This window comes from Onychomys torridus, chromosome 3 (assembly GCF_903995425.1).
Source record: "Onychomys torridus chromosome 3, mOncTor1.1, whole genome shotgun sequence".
In the NCBI taxonomy this organism is placed as follows: domain Eukaryota; kingdom Metazoa; phylum Chordata; class Mammalia; order Rodentia; family Cricetidae; genus Onychomys; species Onychomys torridus.
The window spans coordinates 1,543,252-1,560,789 of NC_050445.1; the positions used below are offsets into that span (position 1 = coordinate 1,543,252).

Here is a 17,538-nt window from a genome sequence, read left to right on the forward strand (position 1 = left end):
GTCATCAGAACCTACATGGTGGAGGGAGAGAACTGACCCTCAGTGTCCTCTCATATTCACATGTACTCTGGCACAGCTGTACACGTAGACACATGCACATACACAGTAATAAAAAGAATTACTTCAAATAATGAAATGAGGTCTTAAGCTGGACATGGTGGTACAAGCCTGTAATCCCAACAACTGGGGAGGCTGGGGGTCAAACCCTCATTTAGTACACAGTCTAAGCCATTGGTGACCTTTTGAAAATGGATTTGGAGGGCCAGCAAGATGGCTTAGCAGGTCAAGGCACTTGCTGTCAAACATAACAACCTGAGTTCCATCTCCAGAACCCACATGGTAAGAAGAGTCTTGAAAGCTGTCCTGTGACCTCCACACATGTGCTGTGGCACAAATGTACATACACATACACACACGCACATGCACATGCACACACACACGCATGCACACGCACAAATGTAAAGAAAGGCTGTCTTTGTCAAGTATATCAGAAGTGTGTAGTAACATTGCTTGTGAAGGTGGAGGATGGGAGACTGACACAGGAGTCTTGATAAGTAAGAGACCCCAAGTCAAAACCAAAACCACAACCAAAAATGGGTGTTTGGTATACTCTTGCTACTTAGCTCAGGTTGGCCTCTCCTTAAAGTCCTTCCTCAGCTCCTCACAGGCCCACACTACCATACCTGCATATTCCTTAGAAAGGCCATAATAGTTACTGGCCGCTAATCTTCTTTAGTCTTTTGGAAAACTAGAACTAGATCTAGACCAGTAGGTGGTTTAAAAACCAAACTGGTAAAAGTGAGGATGATGCTCCTCACAATGGCAGTCACCCTGACGTGAGAATTTGGCTTCAGTGCTTCAAGGAGAGAAAGCTCTCATTATAATTTGGCTTTAGATTGAGTTGTTTTTTGTTTTTGCCTTGTTTTTTTATTAGAGCTAATATGCTTTTTAATTTGTTTTATTAATGCTTTTCTAATTTTGTTTGAAAGAGCTGTTTTTAAAATTCCACATTCTTTTCTAGGCCCTTATGTTAGCTATGGGATACCATGAGAAGGGCAGAGCTTTCCTGAAGAGAAAAGAATATGGAATAGCCTTGCCATGCCTTCTGGACGCTGACAGGTATTTCTGGTAGGTACTTTTGTATTCAGTATATACTAGTGTAAGGGGGAAGCCCCAGCAACCTCCTGCCTGTAACTTCAGACTGATCTTCACTCCACAGTGGTTGCTGGGAGTCTGAAGTTAAGGCACACGCCAGTTTGTGCTTGTTTCCTCCTTTGTACTTTTTTTCTTTTGAGACAGGGTTTCTCTGTGTAGCTCAGGCTGGCCTCTGCCTCCCAAGTGCTGGGATCAACCCCCCACCCCCGGCCCTCCTTTGTATTTCTAACTGACCTGACCCTCCACTCCCCCATTCCTTTTCACCCTAGTGTGTAGGCTCTGGACTGCCAGGGTGCTGCCACCAGAGCTGTCTGTCACACTTGCTCTTCTCTTACAAGTGGTGTTGGTGCCGAAGGTGATGGCCCTGAACCATATCGCACCAAACACTGCAAAATGTGACCCTGTCGCTCTTCTTCAGTCACTGCTGGATTTCTCTGAAGAGGACTATTTTGCCTCATGAGCTGTCAGTTATGCTGAGGTGCAGTGTTCACAGGAAGAAAGCAGAATGCCTGCCTCCTTTTGCCTTATTTCCTAGTTTTCAGATTTAGTTGGTTCCTCAAAGGTGACCAAACTGAGGTTTGCTTCCCCCCACCCCCATCAGTATTAATTGGTGAAGCCAAGAGTGAATTCCTACTATCTTAGCACTTGGGAAGTTGAGGCACAAGTTGTAGGCCAACCTGGGCTACCCTGCAAGTCCTTGTCTCTAGGGATATATATGTTTTTAACATGGGCTTTAACACATCTGATCTGATGTGCTTCATGCACAACTTTGGCTGGCCCCGGTGTCCTTTTGACCTGGTGCTGGTAGTCTGCAGTTTCCCAGGGTTCCTAGTTCCTGTTCTTGGAAATGGTACTTAGAGAATGTCATCCAGACATGTTGGATGCTTGAAATAGATAGGCTTGGTTCTGGGAAATGGTCAAGAGTAAACAGCCTCAAAGTGTGGACTTTGTGTTTGGTGAATTCCCATGGCAATCATCCATATGTCAAGAAATGAATACAGATGTTTATGATAGTTTTCTAGTTGCAAAGGTCAGTGCTGTTGGGTCTTAAATGTGTAAACCTCAGGCTAACTTATACGAAGAAGAGATTTATTGTCCCAGACCTTTGAAGGAGATGGAGCAAGGCTGGGAAGAGTGAGAAGGTGGTCTGTGCTGTGGATATCGCTCTGTGTAAATAAAGTTCTGATTGGCCAGTGGCCAGGCAGGAAGTATAGGCAGGACAAGAGAGAAGAGAATTCTGGGAGGTGGAAGGCTGGGTGGGAGGAGACACTGCCAGCCGCCGCCATGAGAAGCAACATGTAAAGACACTGGTAAGCCACAAGCCATGTGGCAAAGTATAGATAAGCAGAAATGGGTTAATTTAAGATAGAAGAAGTAGATAACAAGAAGCCTGCCACAGCCATACAGTTTCTAAACAATGTAAGATTCTGTGTGCTTTTTTGGTTGGATCTGTCTGAGCGACTGTGGGACTGGCGAGTAAGAGAGATTTGTCCTGACTGGGCCAGGAAGGAAAACTCTAGCTACAGGTCTGGGCTTCAGGGTCTTGCTGTGTCCCTCTGTCTCTGTACGTGTGCTTCTCTGCTGATGTGAACACTAGAGACTGTAATCTGAGTCGTTAAAGTTGAGGAAAAGTTTTCACATCTTTGCATAGTTGTTCTTACCTTGTTAGCAGAGAAGATTTCAAATATGTGTGGAGGGAGAGACTGTTGTAGTGAACTTACACAGGCTCATAGTCTGGCTTTAGTGGGTGCCAAGAAAGTCTTTTTTTTTTTTTTTTTCTTTCCAGAGCTAAGAACCGAACTCAGGGCCTTGTGCTTGCTGGGCAAGTGCTCTACCACTGAGCTAAATCCCCAACCCCAAGAAATAGTCTTGATTCTTCTTTGTGAGCCTTTTTCAACTTTTTCTCCCTGGACAAATCATTTAAATGATTTTCAGATGTTAGATCCCTCATTAAAACAACCATGCCATCAGTTCACGATATACCAATACATCATTAAGTAGCAGGTTAATAAGTAATAACTATCAGTGCTTTTAAGGTATAGATAGTCATCTTTCCTTTATGGTCATGAATGTATCGAATTCCCCACTGGTAGGTGGAGATTTCTCTTAAGGTCCGGAGTAGACACTACCAAGCGGCAAAGAAATTAATCTGAGTCTACTCACTCTGTTCTTCTAACTCAATTCTGTCTACATAGTCCTCATACTTAGCTCCTCTCTGCCTTCTCCTGCTGTTCTCTCACTGTTCTTAGTTCTTCTTCCCTTGTTCTCCCCTCAAGCATATATATGCATACACACACACACACACACACACACACATATATACATACACACATATATACATACATACACACACACACACACACACACACACACACACACGTATCCATTTATTAACAACTTGTTAGTAAAAAACGACAAAGTTAACTCTCAGGGACAAGCATTCACACTTAGCAAAGACTTGGTCAGCTTAATTGGTGATTGACAACAGCTGTAGGTTGTAAAAAGTTCTATCTCTTAAAGGGATAGCTACAAGGGTTACAAGGGAAGACATTAAACCAATGAGAGATTTAAGGAAAAGGCAAAGAATACGTGCTCTATTTTATGTGATTAATAATATACAGACCTGGTTAGTCAATTAACAGCCTTTTTCTGTTAATCACCTGACTCTCAGGACCTATACATAGTCTACTGAGCCTAAAATCTTGCATTAAAAACTGGTGTAGAAATAAATGCAAAGTGTTCATTGTTTTTTGAATCAGAGTGGGGAGGTGCCGGTGGAGGAAGCTGAGGGCAAGATAGGTGCTATTGATCTCTTGAAGGACTAAGAGATACCCAGGCCAGACACCTGCACTGTAACTTCTAGTTCGCTATAATTCTTCCGAAGGGTTTTGATCCAACAAGGCCAGGCACCTGCAATTCCGCTCTGTGGAAGTTCAAGAGGACACTTTGTCTGGCCAGTATTTACCGTGTCAGTGGCTAAGGATGGAGAGTAAGACCTCTAAGTGTCTGCAGTCCACATGGAACAACAGACCTAGTTATGAAGCGTATTTTAGTATGTTGCTATTCATAAAAATTGTACAGTTTAATAAGAAACCATCTTCTTGACTATCCACAATCATGGGTGCCCATAAGATTGCGATGTAATCATGAGATTACATGAACACATTACATGGAGATGCACGGTAAATGGGGAGAATCATAGCTTGTTATTGCACAGGAAGTTTACAAGAGACGGCCAGTTCATTCAAAAGGCAGTGATTCCATAACGCCTTGTGTGATGGTTTCCTCTAACAGAACCCTTGGTTCTGATAGGTTGACCTTCTGAACACTAGTTGTCACCTGCTGTATACTCCTCTGGCCAGCAGCTCTCAATATGGATGCACAAGGTGATCAGCTTAAAAAGAGTAAGGTTTACTGGCTTACCATGTTAGGTTTTAGCTTGTAACCAGCTGGCCCTATTGCCATGTCCCTCTGTCTCTGCTGCTTTGTAGTGCGAGTGTGTGGCTGAGGAACTGAACTGTTCATCTCAGTTGGATGGAAAGACCAGCCTCTCACAGTTCCCTTCAAGGATACCTCACAATGACATAAAACGTTCCACTCTTTTTGGTTTTTTGAGACAGGTTTCTCTGTGTAGCTTTGCACCTTTCCTGGAACTCACTTGGTAGCCCAGGCTGGCCTTGAACTCACAGAGATCCTCCTGTCTCTGCCTCCCAAGTGCTGGGATTAAAGGCATGCGCCACCAGCACCTGGCAAAACCTTCCACTCTTGATTTTACTCACTTCTAGTGTGACCGTGTGTATTTATGCCCAGGCTGTTATGCATGGCCCTTGGGGAACATTCCAGGTGTATTGTAGATAATTACCTCTCTCCTCTGGAGAGCTATTTTTCCTGGTCAATGTGTCTATGTATTTGTGTGATTTCTGTTTTTTATGAAGAAAGCCAGCTGTAGCAGGAGCCCCGGTGCTGATGGAGGGAACCCTAGCATTCTATTTTTTTTTCTTAATTTTTTTCCCCCTTCTTCCCAAGTAATCAGGACTTCTTCATGAATTTTTACTCATCTTATATACAGTGACTAGTATGCCAAGAATAGTCTCCCCCCCCCTTTTTTGTGGGTACATGCATGTGTGCCTGTGTGTGTATGCCTCTGTGTATGTGCGGTGCTGGGAATCAACCAGGGTTTGTGCATGTTAAGCAGATGCTTTACTACTGAGCCATACCCATGGAGCAGCAGGACAGGATTTACTTTGTCATATGATGGACCTAAAAAGCCTGGCAAAATGAAGAAATCAAGAGCTCCCCAGCAGTTCGGGGCGAGCAAAGGCAGGCAGGGCATCACCCTGAGTTGAGGTAGAGCTAGGTGTCCAAGCTGCCAATGAGGCCAGTGAGAGTGCTTGAGGTTTCTCTTGAGTCTCCATGGAGTGAGATAACCAGCATACCCACGGAAAGAAACCACCCGCTTCTGGTAGGGATCACCTGGAAGAAGTAGCAGGTACAGTCCTTTGTGCCCACAGAGGACCAGGAGCAGTTTGTGTCCCCACCAACAGGAGTAGAGAACTGTGTGGTCATGGGACAGAGAATGGAGCTTTGGGAAGGGTACTGTCTCAGCACAAGCCAAGAAGGCTGCTGTTGGTCCCACCCAGCCCAGCCTCAAAGCTTTCCATGACCAGCAGGCTTGTTATGTTTTCATGTAACCCTAATGCATCCCTAACAAGGCTCGATATTTAGTAACCAAAATAAACTGTGCCCAATTACAAGCCCACAGTAAAATGAAAAGGGAGATCAGTCAGCAGAAGCAGCTCCAGAAACTTTCAGAGCTCGAATTAATAGTCAGGGGCACTGAAGCAGTAGCTGCCTGCCTGTTTTCAAGAAGGCTTGAGCAGGGGAGACGGTGGGTGGCATGGGAGGTATGCAGAAGGCCCTCATTGAAAACAAAGAATGACCTAGTAACCGACTTCTGTTGAAAAAAGATACTTAAACTTAGCTTATCGTTCTATTGGGCTGGAGAGATGGTTCAGTGGTTAAGAACACTGACTGCCTCAGCAAAGGACCTAGGTTCAGTTCCCAGCACCCATACTGAATGGTCCACAACTGCCTGGAACTCCAGTTGAAGGGGATCCAACACCTTTTCTGGTCTCCATGGGCACTACATAGACACATATGTATACACACATACATACAATCCACAGAAGTAAAAATGTAAAAATTAAAAATTCTGTTCACCAATCTTAAGTCCAGTTGACTCTGGTGCTTCCATTTTAATGCTGTTTCAACATGAAAATTGGTTGAATAGCAAAGCTTTTAAAACTGCAAACCAAGTCATTATTAATAGAAATATACTTTAAAACACAATTTTATGCTAGGATTTTGTTTTTAAATTTTCCCTCCCCATTTGACAAGATAAGGTTCAAATTCAGTTTCAAAACTATAGTATGTGGATGTTGGTTTCTTTTTCTCTCATTCAGTCATTGGTTTGTTTGTTTGTTTGTTTGTTTGTTTGTTTTGAGGCAGGGTCTCTTTATGTAGCCCTGGCTGTCCTGGAACTCTAGATGGACAAACTCAAGAGAGATCTGCCCGCCTCTGCCTCCTGAGTGCTGGAATTAAAGTTATATACCACCATGCCCAGCTTGATTTCTTGAAACTAAAAGAATAAAACATAGCTCTCTAATAGGAGACCTGGGCTTTGATATATTTTTGGTTTTATGTTTTGGCCATACATATATTCAGTTCCAGGTCACACTATTGATTATATTGACTCAAACAATGCCATTTCTGTCCTTGTCTTTGTCCTTGCTGCTTTTCCTGAAGGCATTGAAAAAGCTTTTCACAGGCCTCGGAAGTTAACGTGTGGCAGAGTACCCATTGCATTCTGTGAATGGCTCAGCATTTCTGTCCCGGAAACTGAATCTGTCAGGGTGCAGATCTAGGCATCTCCCTTGATGTGAGAGCAGACCTCCACCTATAGCCTCTGCCTCTTCTCAAAGTCAAGTTTGCTGGGTTTTTTGTTTGTTTGTTTTGTTTTTTTTAAGAATTATTTATTTATCATAATACAGTGTTCTGTCTGCATGTGTGCCTGCAGGCCAGAAGAGGGCACCAGATCTCATTACAGATGGCTATGAGTCACCTTGTGGTTGCTGGGAATTGAACTCAGGACCTCTGGAAGAGCAGCTAGTGCTCTTAACCTCTGAGCCATCTCTCCAGCTTGGAGCTGCAGGTTTTAAAACTCCTTTTCACTGGGCCTCCCCAGGCCTATGTGTGTAGTGGTGTGGCATTTATTTTAAAGACATTCATAATGAATAGGAATGTTAGAAGAGGCAGGGAAGAAAGCATGCAAAAACACTGTTCTGTATGTTCTTGCCCCCATTGGACTGTATACAGTCTCATGGGCTGATGACAACATCCATTAGATTGGGATCTTGGCTGAGCACATATTAATAGGCAAAGCAGGAAGCTCATATTTAACCGCATCCCATTGGAAGCAGATGGGTGAAGCTTTGAAGTTATCTATGTGAACTGTGTGGTCACAGATGTTCTCCTTCCTTGAGGTCAGGTCTGCACTATGCACTGAGCATCATCACAACTTAAGGTATAGATAAATAGTTCATGGCAGTGTCTTCATCTCTTGCCCTGTGTCTGGCTCAGCCTGTTCATGGGCCCTCAGGAGTCAGCTTGGCATTTAAGTTAGCCTGGTGTTTTCCAGACTTTTTACCCAACAAGAAAGTTCCCGGGCATGCCTGTCTCATCATAGCTGTTACCAGCTGAGGCATTTTTAGGAAGTGGGGGTCTGGGGGTATCTTTAAAGATGTGTGTCAACCTTTCGTGCATATTAGACTCTCCAGGGAGGTTTTAGAGCTAGGACTCCAGCTCCTGGCATGGAAAACCTTATTACACTGGCCCTAATTGGGTCCTCAGCATCAGCATCCCCAAAGAAAAAGACTCTTGTGTCTTGGTGATTGTAATTCACAGCCAGAGCTGGAAGCCACTATGTCCTGGGCTAGATGCCACCATGCTGCTGTTGAGAACCCTAATTCCCCTTTATCCATTCAAAGGATCCATATTTTAAATAAATGTCCCTTTAATTAATCCTAGAAATGCAGCAAGAGCTGGAAAGCTTTCTGGGGACCCCACTAGGGCTGAAGGGCTCCACATTGATGGCTTCCTTCTTTTGCAGTGAGTGCAAAGAGCTGCTGGACACTGTGGACAACTACGCTGTTCTTCAGCTGGATATCGTGTGGTGCTACTTCCGCCTGGAACAACTGGAGTGCCTCGATGATGCAGAGAAGAAGCTGAACTTGGCCCAGAAGTGCTTTAAAAATTGTTATGGAGAGAATCACCAGAGACTGGTCCACATAAAAGTACGTAACTGTGATTAGTTTTCAGAACCCACTTCTGGGCACATTTATTCCTGTCCAGATGTGGAAACTGCTGCCAGAGGTGATTCATCTGGGCAGCAGTGTAAAATATCCCCTTTATAAAACAAGGCTTTAGCAAGTATTAAGTGTTTCATTAGTCCTGCTGGGTTTTATTTTATTGTTTTGAGACAATCTCATGTAGCCCAGGCTGTCCCTGAACTCCTAATCCTCTTGCGTCAACCTCCAGAGTGCTGGGATTACAGCATGCACTTTCTGTGCAGCTTAGCCTCACTGCTTCTTGGAGGTTTTTAAAGTCAGTTTACTGACTACAGACCCTGCTGTCAGTCACTCAGACCAGGAGAGACACTGACTTATTCATGGCCTGTAGCGGTTGGAGATAGGTGTTCTGACTGGTTCTTTCCATGTGGAAGAGGCGCTGCTTTGAAATCTTCACAGTGACAGCGATGATGCCATGGCACTCTAGTGCTCCCACTTTGCTCCTGTAGAGACATGGGACGGTGACATCGTGAGCGTGCTACCCTTTAATTAGAAATAAGACAACCTATCCTTTTTCTCCCAATGACTGCAGGGAAACTGTGGGAAAGAGAAGGTGTTGTTTTTAAGACTCTACTTGCTTCAAGGGATCCGAAACTATCACAGTGGAAATGGAGAGGAGGCTCGGGACTATCTCAACAAGGTAAGAAAGGCCACTGGGTATGCCTTCACCTGCGCCTCTGTGACTGGCAGTGGAGTGCTCTGTGAATCAAGCTCAGACTGACCCTTCAGGGCCCTGCACCTTCCTCCCATCCTCTCCCTCACATACAGCATGAACACTTGTATCTGTTAGGGTTCAGCAAGATGCTGCAATAAGACACTTCAAAATGACAATTGCCTTAATTGGGTAAAGTTTCTGCCCTGCTATCTAGCATCTTGAGGTGATCAGGCTAGGCCAGAGTTCTGCAGGCCTTGGCTCTCATTCATGGTACCTCTGCCACCAGCAGAGAGGGCCAGAGAGTCAGAGCAGACCTTTACATGAAGAAGAGACTGCATGCAATTGACATAGAAACCACCAACCAGCCCAGCTATAAGGTTAAAACCTTCCTTTTTGAATAGACAGAAAGGGGGAAATGCTGTGGGATGGTCCTTCTCTACTCTGTGAATGTGTGTTGCTCTCATTGGTTGATGATAAAGCAGTTTTTGCCTATGGCAAGGCTGGATAATGTTAGGTAGAACAATCAAACTGAGGACTCAGAGGAAGAGGGGTGGAGTCAGGGAGATTCAAGCTAGATGCCTAAGAAACAAGATGCCAGAGGACCAGCAAAGCCACATGGCAATACATAGATTAATAGAAATGGATTAATTTAAATATAAGAGCTAGTTAGTAATAAGCCTGAGCTATCGGCCAAGCATTTGTAATTAATATAAGCTTCCGTGTGTTTTTGTGATAAGGCGGTTGGGACAAAAGAAAAGCTCCACCTCCATTTACAGATAGTGATAGGTGCTATGTGCAGCTCAGATTCCGTGGATTTTTTTCTTTTTGTTTTGAGACGGTCTTGCTGTCAGCCCAGATGGCCTTTACCTCCTGATTGCTGGGATTACAGACATGCACCACCACAGCCAGCTAAACTCAAGGAATGTATTACAGTCGCTCTGGCACTCCTGCGTTCCTCAGCCTGCCTGCTTGGTTGGCTATGCAGGCAGAGATAGTGTTGTCTGTTTCCCTTCCTGATGGTAGATAGGTTAGACAAGTTCACTTCATCATGCTCTCACACACAGTAGTTCACATTGGTGCCCTAACTTAGGGGCTTTAGCACTGCTAAGCTTTGCTGCTGCTGCTGTTGTGTGAGTCTTCTGTTGTTTCCTGTTTATAGGCGCGCCAGCTCTTTAAAGAGCTGTACATCGATCCGTCAAAAGTTCACAACTTGCTGCAGTTGGGGTTCACTGCCCAGGAAGCCCGGCTTGGCCTGCGGGCTTGTGATGGGAACGTGGACCATGCAGCCACTCACATTTCCAACCGCAGAGAGGTAAGTGTTCACTTCTTTCTTCAGCACCCATGAGGCCTGGACCCTTTGCAAAGGTTAAGAAACAAAACCAGTACAACTTCTTTTCTGAACTGGATCGAGAGGGACCAGAGAAAATGCCAGAAGAGGTGTGAACAAGAATCAGGAGGACGGAAATACATTGCCTTCCCCCCTTTTTTTTTTGAGACAGGGTCTCATGTAGTCCAGGTTGGCCTCTAACTAGTGGTAAAGCCAAGGTAACCTTGAACTTCTGGTTCTCCTTGCTAGTAACTGAGGGCTAAGATTACTGGCATTCACCACACCCTGTTTTCTGCAATGCTGGGGAGGAGACCTGGAGCGTCAAGGATGCTGGGCAAGTGTTTACCAAGACTGCATCCCCACCAGATTGTATTTCTGGAAGCTATTTCAGAGATGACTGTAAACAGTCTCTGAGGCTACTCTGATAGTTTAGGATTGCATTCTTGCCTGGAAACATGTCAGAAAAGAGGTCTTCAAAGCTGCAGTCATTTATAACAAGCTCACAAAAAAGGAAGTTTTAGAATTCTAGAGTTGGAAGGAAGGGACCTTGTCATACCCCACTAGTTGTCCAGCAGAGAACCTGAGGTCAGAGAGAGCTGGTAACAGGTGCCCGTCTTCTCAAAGCTGGCAGAGTCTCTTTGGGCTTTCCAGCCCGACACTCTCCTTGTACGGATCCCATTTCCCAGGGAACCACAGAAGGGGCAGGAGACACTAGTCGTTGTGGGAGTAGACCATGGGTTAGTTGTGTAATGATCTGTCAGCAGGACTGTCAGCCTCATCTGTTCTAGTCATCGTCCCTGGCCCCCCTGAGGAGTCGGGGACAGGGGCGTGCACTGTCTAGTTCAGCAGCAGGAAGCAAGCCTTGCGAACATCACATTTCCACCTTTCTGCCACTCCACCACCACACAGTTTCAGTGGAGAGTCTGTTTTCAAGTACTTTCTGAAAACATGGTGTAGTGCTCAGGAATTCATAAGTCATTCTCCATGTAGTGATATAATTCAGTTGTACCCATGGCCGCCTGTGATGCCACTAGCAAAGGTGGTTCTCCTCTGGTTCAGACTGCCTTTGGAAGTACAGTGGGGAGGGCAGTGAGATGAGTTGGCATCAGGGCCAAGCTTGCAGTCGTGCCAGTGATCTGAGTTGATCCCCTGGGCCCATGTGCGCGCGCGCACACACACATACACAGAGAGAGAGGGAGAGACATAGTAAATTAAGATGTAATAAGAAATGTTGCAGAATTATTGGGTTACATGAGACACTGGGTCCTAACACCACAAATATAAATGAGCGTGTATACATGTATGTGTGTGAACACTTGCATGTCATACATATATGCACTTCTGAACTAAGTGATCTTCAGAGAAAAAGCCCTGGACAGAGTGATAGGTTAGGTGAGTTGGTGGTCACTCATGTTGCCAAGGACCTGGCCTGCCCTCCCCTTTGTGTCCTCTGATCACACCCTGGATGCCCACCAGTCCTCGCTCTTGAGCCAGCTGTCCTCGAACCTCTCACTGAGGCTGGTGTGGGCTGATACCATTGGGATCTCATCTGGGAGCTGGTCAGGGCAGATGTTGAGAAGATACTCTTGGGGTGCCACAGAAGAGGTGCTCCTGTGGGAGCTGCTGCCTGATTCCTGCAGCTCTGAGTCTGCATTGGTCACAGAACTAAGTGGGCTAAAGCTTTCCTTCTCCTGATGTTAGGGATAGAACCAGGGTGTCGTGCTAGGCAACCCTACCCAAAGTGATGTTCCTAGCCCCTTGATAGGAATCCTCAGGTAGGTGACCAGAGGCTGAGATGACCTTTCACCCCGGCAGGAAACTCTACTGCCATGATACTGTAGCTACACACCTGTGGGGGCCTCCAACCCCCAGCACATAGGAACCTGCCCATTCTAATGCTGGGTGCTGGGTTCTGGGTTCATGAGGTGCTGGGCTGATCCTGTGGTTTTTTTTTTTTTAAAGATTCATTTTATTTATTACATATACAATGTTCTGTCTGCTTGTATGCTAGCAGGCCAGAAGAGGGCATCAGGTCTCTTCGTAGATGGTTGTGAGCCACCATGTGGTGTTGGGAATTGAACTCAGGACCTCTGGAAGAACAGTCAATGCTCTTAACCTCTGAGCCATCTCTCCAGCCCTGATCCTGTGTTTCTACTCCTGACCTCAGAGCCCAACTCTAGCCGAGTCCCTGAGCCTCTTGCCACTTCTCTCAGCAAGGATAGGTAGAGAGAGGTCCCTCTGTTTGGTTGTTCACCAGCCCAGAGACCTTGAGACACCCTGCAGAGCAAAACCCCAGATTCCTGTGCTGCCTCCATCCCTAACTCAGAGGGACTTGTCTTCTTCCTAAAGGAACTGGCTCAAATAAGGAAGGAGGAGAAGGAGAAGAGGAGACGTCGTCTGGAAAATATCAACTGTTTGAGAGGAATGGGTTACTCCACACATGCTGCCAAACAGGCCCTTCACCAGGCCAGAGGCAACCTGGACGATGCCCTGAAGGTAATGCTTCCAGGCTTCAGTCTGAGCAGCTGGATGCACCCCACTGGTCTGCCTCCAGGCTGACTCTCCTTCCACAGCCTTCTTGTGGACTTCTTCCCTCCATCTGTGTAGACAGGGTTGCGAGTTCAGCCAGTCCCACCTTCTTCCAGTATAGCCAGAATGATGGCCCTGGTTCCTAACCTGGGTTTCTTTTGACTAGAGTCTAATGTCAGCAGCTATGCTGTCCAACTCAAGGGACTGGTCACATTTCAGCTGAAGTTTTTGAATAAACTGTTTTTATATCTGGTTTTATTTTTTGTGGTACCTCTTGACAAAGGGGCTTTTTAAAGAAATCCCCAAAGTAACAGAGCAGCAGCGGCTTTTCCTTGGTCAAGAGGCACAGTAAGCTCTATGCTACAGGTCAGATGCTGCCCTCTGGTGCCACAGAACCATGATAGACAGATGGGTACACAGGGGCAGGAGCTGTGTGCCTGCAGTAGTTAGGTGAATAAAGGCTGTTCCTGTGCTCTCAGATTCTCCTCAGTAACCCCCTCATGTGGTGGCTACAGGATTTAGACCCTGAAAACAACAGTCGACAAGCAAGTCCTTCCCAGGAAAGCATCGACCAAGTGAGTGGCGGGCAGTGCATCTTACCTTGGGCAGGGCTGCCTGGGATGAGTAGGTTGGTGGCGGGATGGTGTGTGTCTGCCTAGGCTTTCAGCAGGACCACCATCCCTGGGAGGACTTCAGGGATGTAGTGGGTGGATGTGGGGAGAGGGGTTTTGAATGAAAGGTGCTTCTTAGAAGGAAAAGGGGCTGGCATGGTAGTACATACCTGTAGTCTCAGCACCTGGAGGCAGAGGCAGGTGGGGCTTTGAGTTCAAGGCCATAGTGGTCTCCATAGTGAGTTCCAGGCCAGGGCTACCTAGTGAGATTCTGTCCCCTGGAAACTGCATGAGACGGACTGCAGCAGAAGGTCCCCTTTCCATGTTCCACTACATCAGTCCTCTTTCTCTGTCTGGGACCTAAGACGTTGTCATTGTGTCCCAGGAAACTCAACCCACCTCAAAGTGTGGAGACTTCATCCACACTTGACACCACACTTTAGCGTGTCCCATGCAGTGTGGCCATTTAACTCGTGGTATTCACAGTTAGATTTTCATGACACCTGCTTTCAGCACTGAGGTAGCCAGTCCTGAGGTGAGTGCCTAGCACCTGTTGAACCCGGGTCTTCAGAGCCCCTTCTACACGGCCTGGTGTCTTCTGGGGCTGAAGAGGGAGGGACTTGTCAGAAGGGGCAAAAGATGCATGCAGCGTCCTTTAATTATACTTACCTAGCAGGATGCATGCAGCATTCTTTAATAATACTTACCTAGAAGGATGCAGGCAGCATTCTTTAATTATACTTACCTAGCAGGATGCATGCAGCATTCTTTAATTATACTTACCTAGCAGGATGCATGCAGCATTCTTTAATTATACTTACCTAGCAGGATGCATGCAGCATTCTTTAATTATACTTACCTAGCAGGATGCATGCAGCATTCTTTAATTATACTTACCTAGCAGGATGCATGCAGCATTCTTTAAATATACTTACCTAGCAGGAGCATGCAGCATTCTTTAATTATACTTACCTAGAAGGATGCATGCAGCATTCTTTAATTATATTTACCTAGAAGGATGCATGCAGCATTCTTTAATTATACTTACCTAGAAGGATGCATGCAGCATTCTTTAATTATACTTACCTAGAAAGATGCAGGCAGCATTCTTTAATTATACTTACCTAGCAGAATGCAGGCAGCTCTTTAATTATACTTACCTAGCAGGATGCAGGCAGCTCTTTAATTATACTTACCTAGCAGGATGCAGGCAGCATTCTTTAATTATACTTACCTAGAAAGCAAAGTTGTCCTAGCTGTGCTGTGAGGTGCCGAGGACATGGATGTGGTCCACAGGGCAGTGTGAACTGAGCTCATGGTCACAGTCCTAACCCCGTGATCTCTCCTAGCTGGTGTACATGGGATTCGACACAGTGGTGGCTGAAGCAGCGCTAAGGGTCTTTGGAGGCAATGTCCAGCTGGCAGCTCAGACCCTTGCACACCATGGAGGAAGCCTTCCTCCAGACCTGCAGTTCTCAGGAGAGGACTCCTCCCCCACCCCGTCCACATCCCCATCTGACTCTGCAGGTAGGTCTGAGGTCTGGATGCCTCACTGATGGCTGCAGTCTGCTGAGTTTGAGCTAACGGCAACTGTGAGCCTAAGGCAGAGGCTAACCTGGAGGCTGAGGGGGCATGCCTGGGGTTCTGCCAGGACGAGGTGGCTGCTACCAAAGGCACAGTCAGGGCGCCTCTCCTCCTGTGATCTGCTTATCCCTGTGTTTTCACTTCAGGGACTTCTAGTGCCTCGACAGATGAAGACATGGAGGCAGAGGCCGTCAACGAAGTCCTGGAGGACATTCCGGAGCATGAGGAGGACTACCTGGACTCCACTCTGGAGGATGAGGAAGTGATTATTGCTGAGTACTTGTCCTACGTAGAAAGTATCAGGTCTGCCGCAAACAACTGAACAGAACTAAGTCCTGCATTTCTGCCTATAAATTCTGTCGTTGTGAATGGTCAGATGCAGCTCTTCTTTGCCTTCCTCTCGCTTTTCAACGATCCTGCTCCAAGTAGGCTTCTTCCTCAGGTACGGGGACCCAGCATAGTGAAGAGAGACTTTATTGGGAAGAGGACAGTCTAGGAGAGGGAACCCCTGGCTCTGCTGTTCCCTTCTGCCTCCAGGTCTGCACCCCTAACTCTACCACTCTGTTGGTTTTCCATCCAGACTGGGAAGCAGGCTCCCTAATGGAAGCAGGGTGGTCTGCAGAGGGCTGGGGACTCGGTCTCCTGTCCCCCTCAGCCAGCCCTCCTGTGCACTTTTCCTCTTATCCTGCTGCTGAAACTGCCCTCCTCCACCCATCTCTGCCGTGCAAGCTTACCTCAGCCCTTGTTCACCATGCCTCACCCCTGACTCTTCATTCCAAGTGCTGTGGGCACATGAGATATAGGCCACATACCATATCAAATGGTGGCAGATAGATACCTTGATCTTGAAATGTCAGTGTTCTGTGCTTGTAGATCAGTAAAGTCTGTACTTAAAATTCAAGGTTGCAAATCAGTTTCTATGAATTCTAAATTCCTCATACAAAGTGAGTCTTTTATTAAATGTAAGTTTTCAATGCTAACCAAAGCAACTTCTTTTTCATTTACATTTCTAGATGGCTATCAGAAAACTCACTGATGGCTAAGAAACCTCTGAGATTGAGATGTGCTTTCTTAAGTCTCTTGCTGGGTTTTTCTACAGCTGGGTCACAGGACTGTTCCTAAACAGGCCTGTCAGCCTTTGGTTGGTTCTTCCTGGGTATGGACCAGGTGGATAGCCTTCTGGCACCCAGGGCATGGCAACAGACAGATGTGGAGTGGGTCAAGTGCCACTGTATTCCTGAGACCCTCTCATTTCACCTGAAGCCCTGACCACAGACTAGGTTGGGCAAGTAGAATTGTTTCTTGCTTTTTTAAAAAAAATTACACGTATTTATTGTGTGGGGGATGGGAAAACATGCCATAGCACATGTCTGGGGATTCAGAAGACAACATGTGGGAATTTGTTCTCTCTTTCCACCATGTAGGTATCAGGGACTAAGCTCAGGTTGTCAGGCTTGGTGGCAAGCCCCACTCCCTGATGAACAAGATTGTTGCCCCCCTTGCTGTTCTTTGGAAGTAGATGATACTGATGGAAATAAACATGGAGAATGCAAATGAATGTCTTTGGCCTAGCTGCAGTGAGTTGCTTCCTTCCTAGTTGTTCACATAACCATTCCATTCTGTGTGTTGGGAGTGAGTGGAGTGTTGCCCTCAAGCAGCCTAGAGGTTGGAGTGTGGCTCTGCAACAGAGCCCTTGTTGGGCCTGTGTGGGCCACGCCTCCAGCATCAGCAGGGTTCAGGTATGACCAGGGAGGAGAGAATCTTCGAGGGGCCGTGAAGCAGCCACCAGAGTGTGTGTCTTCACAAGTGCAGGGCAGAAGGACTTGCCTTGAAACTGTTGGCCAACCAGGCATCGTCCTGAGCATGGTGCCAGCTGTACTTTCTGGATTCCCTACTGTTTAAATGCTGATGGAGAATACCGAAAGCCAGGAGGACATCACTGCCATGGCAGCAGGCCCTGACTGCATGTGTGAGGGTGAGCCATGGGCAAGCAGAGCCACCAAGATGCCCTTGCCTGGATTGGTAGTGGCCATAGGGGAGAGATAAAGCAGAGGGTTAGCAACCACCAGAGTGGGGTTTGAGAGAGATTCTCCTTAAGAGTCAGAATATTCCAGAGTAGACAGAGATGTTACGGACAGGGTGGGGGGAGAGACAGGTGAGTGACTCATGAGTTGGGAGAAGGTTCTGGGTGCACCAGGAGTGCTGGGAAGGGAATGAAGAACCTGCTGAGACTCCGCAGAGCCCCCAGAGCAGGTGGAGACCTGACCAGAG

The 17,538-nt window shown here is 46.5% G+C and overlaps 1 protein-coding gene across 3 annotated transcripts in view; it reads left to right on the forward strand.

Moving 5' to 3' along the window:
• Nub1 (negative regulator of ubiquitin like proteins 1) overlaps positions 1-16,825 on the forward strand; it is a 35,928-nt gene extending 19,103 nt beyond the window's left edge. For all 3 annotated transcript variants that reach the window (XM_036181289.1, XM_036181287.1, XM_036181288.1), the window contains exons 8-15: positions 1,022-1,128; positions 8,324-8,507; positions 9,094-9,201; positions 10,376-10,528; positions 12,893-13,039; positions 13,552-13,647; positions 15,033-15,210; positions 15,414-16,825. In XM_036181289.1, coding sequence (XP_036037182.1) covers positions 1,022-1,128; positions 8,324-8,507; positions 9,094-9,201; positions 10,376-10,528; positions 12,893-13,039; positions 13,552-13,647; positions 15,033-15,210; positions 15,414-15,589 — 1,149 coding nt within the window. In that variant the 3' untranslated portion in view covers positions 15,590-16,825. The remainder of the gene's footprint in view (positions 1-1,021; positions 1,129-8,323; positions 8,508-9,093; positions 9,202-10,375; positions 10,529-12,892; positions 13,040-13,551; positions 13,648-15,032; positions 15,211-15,413) is intronic.
• Positions 16,826-17,538: the final 713 nt, after the last annotated feature.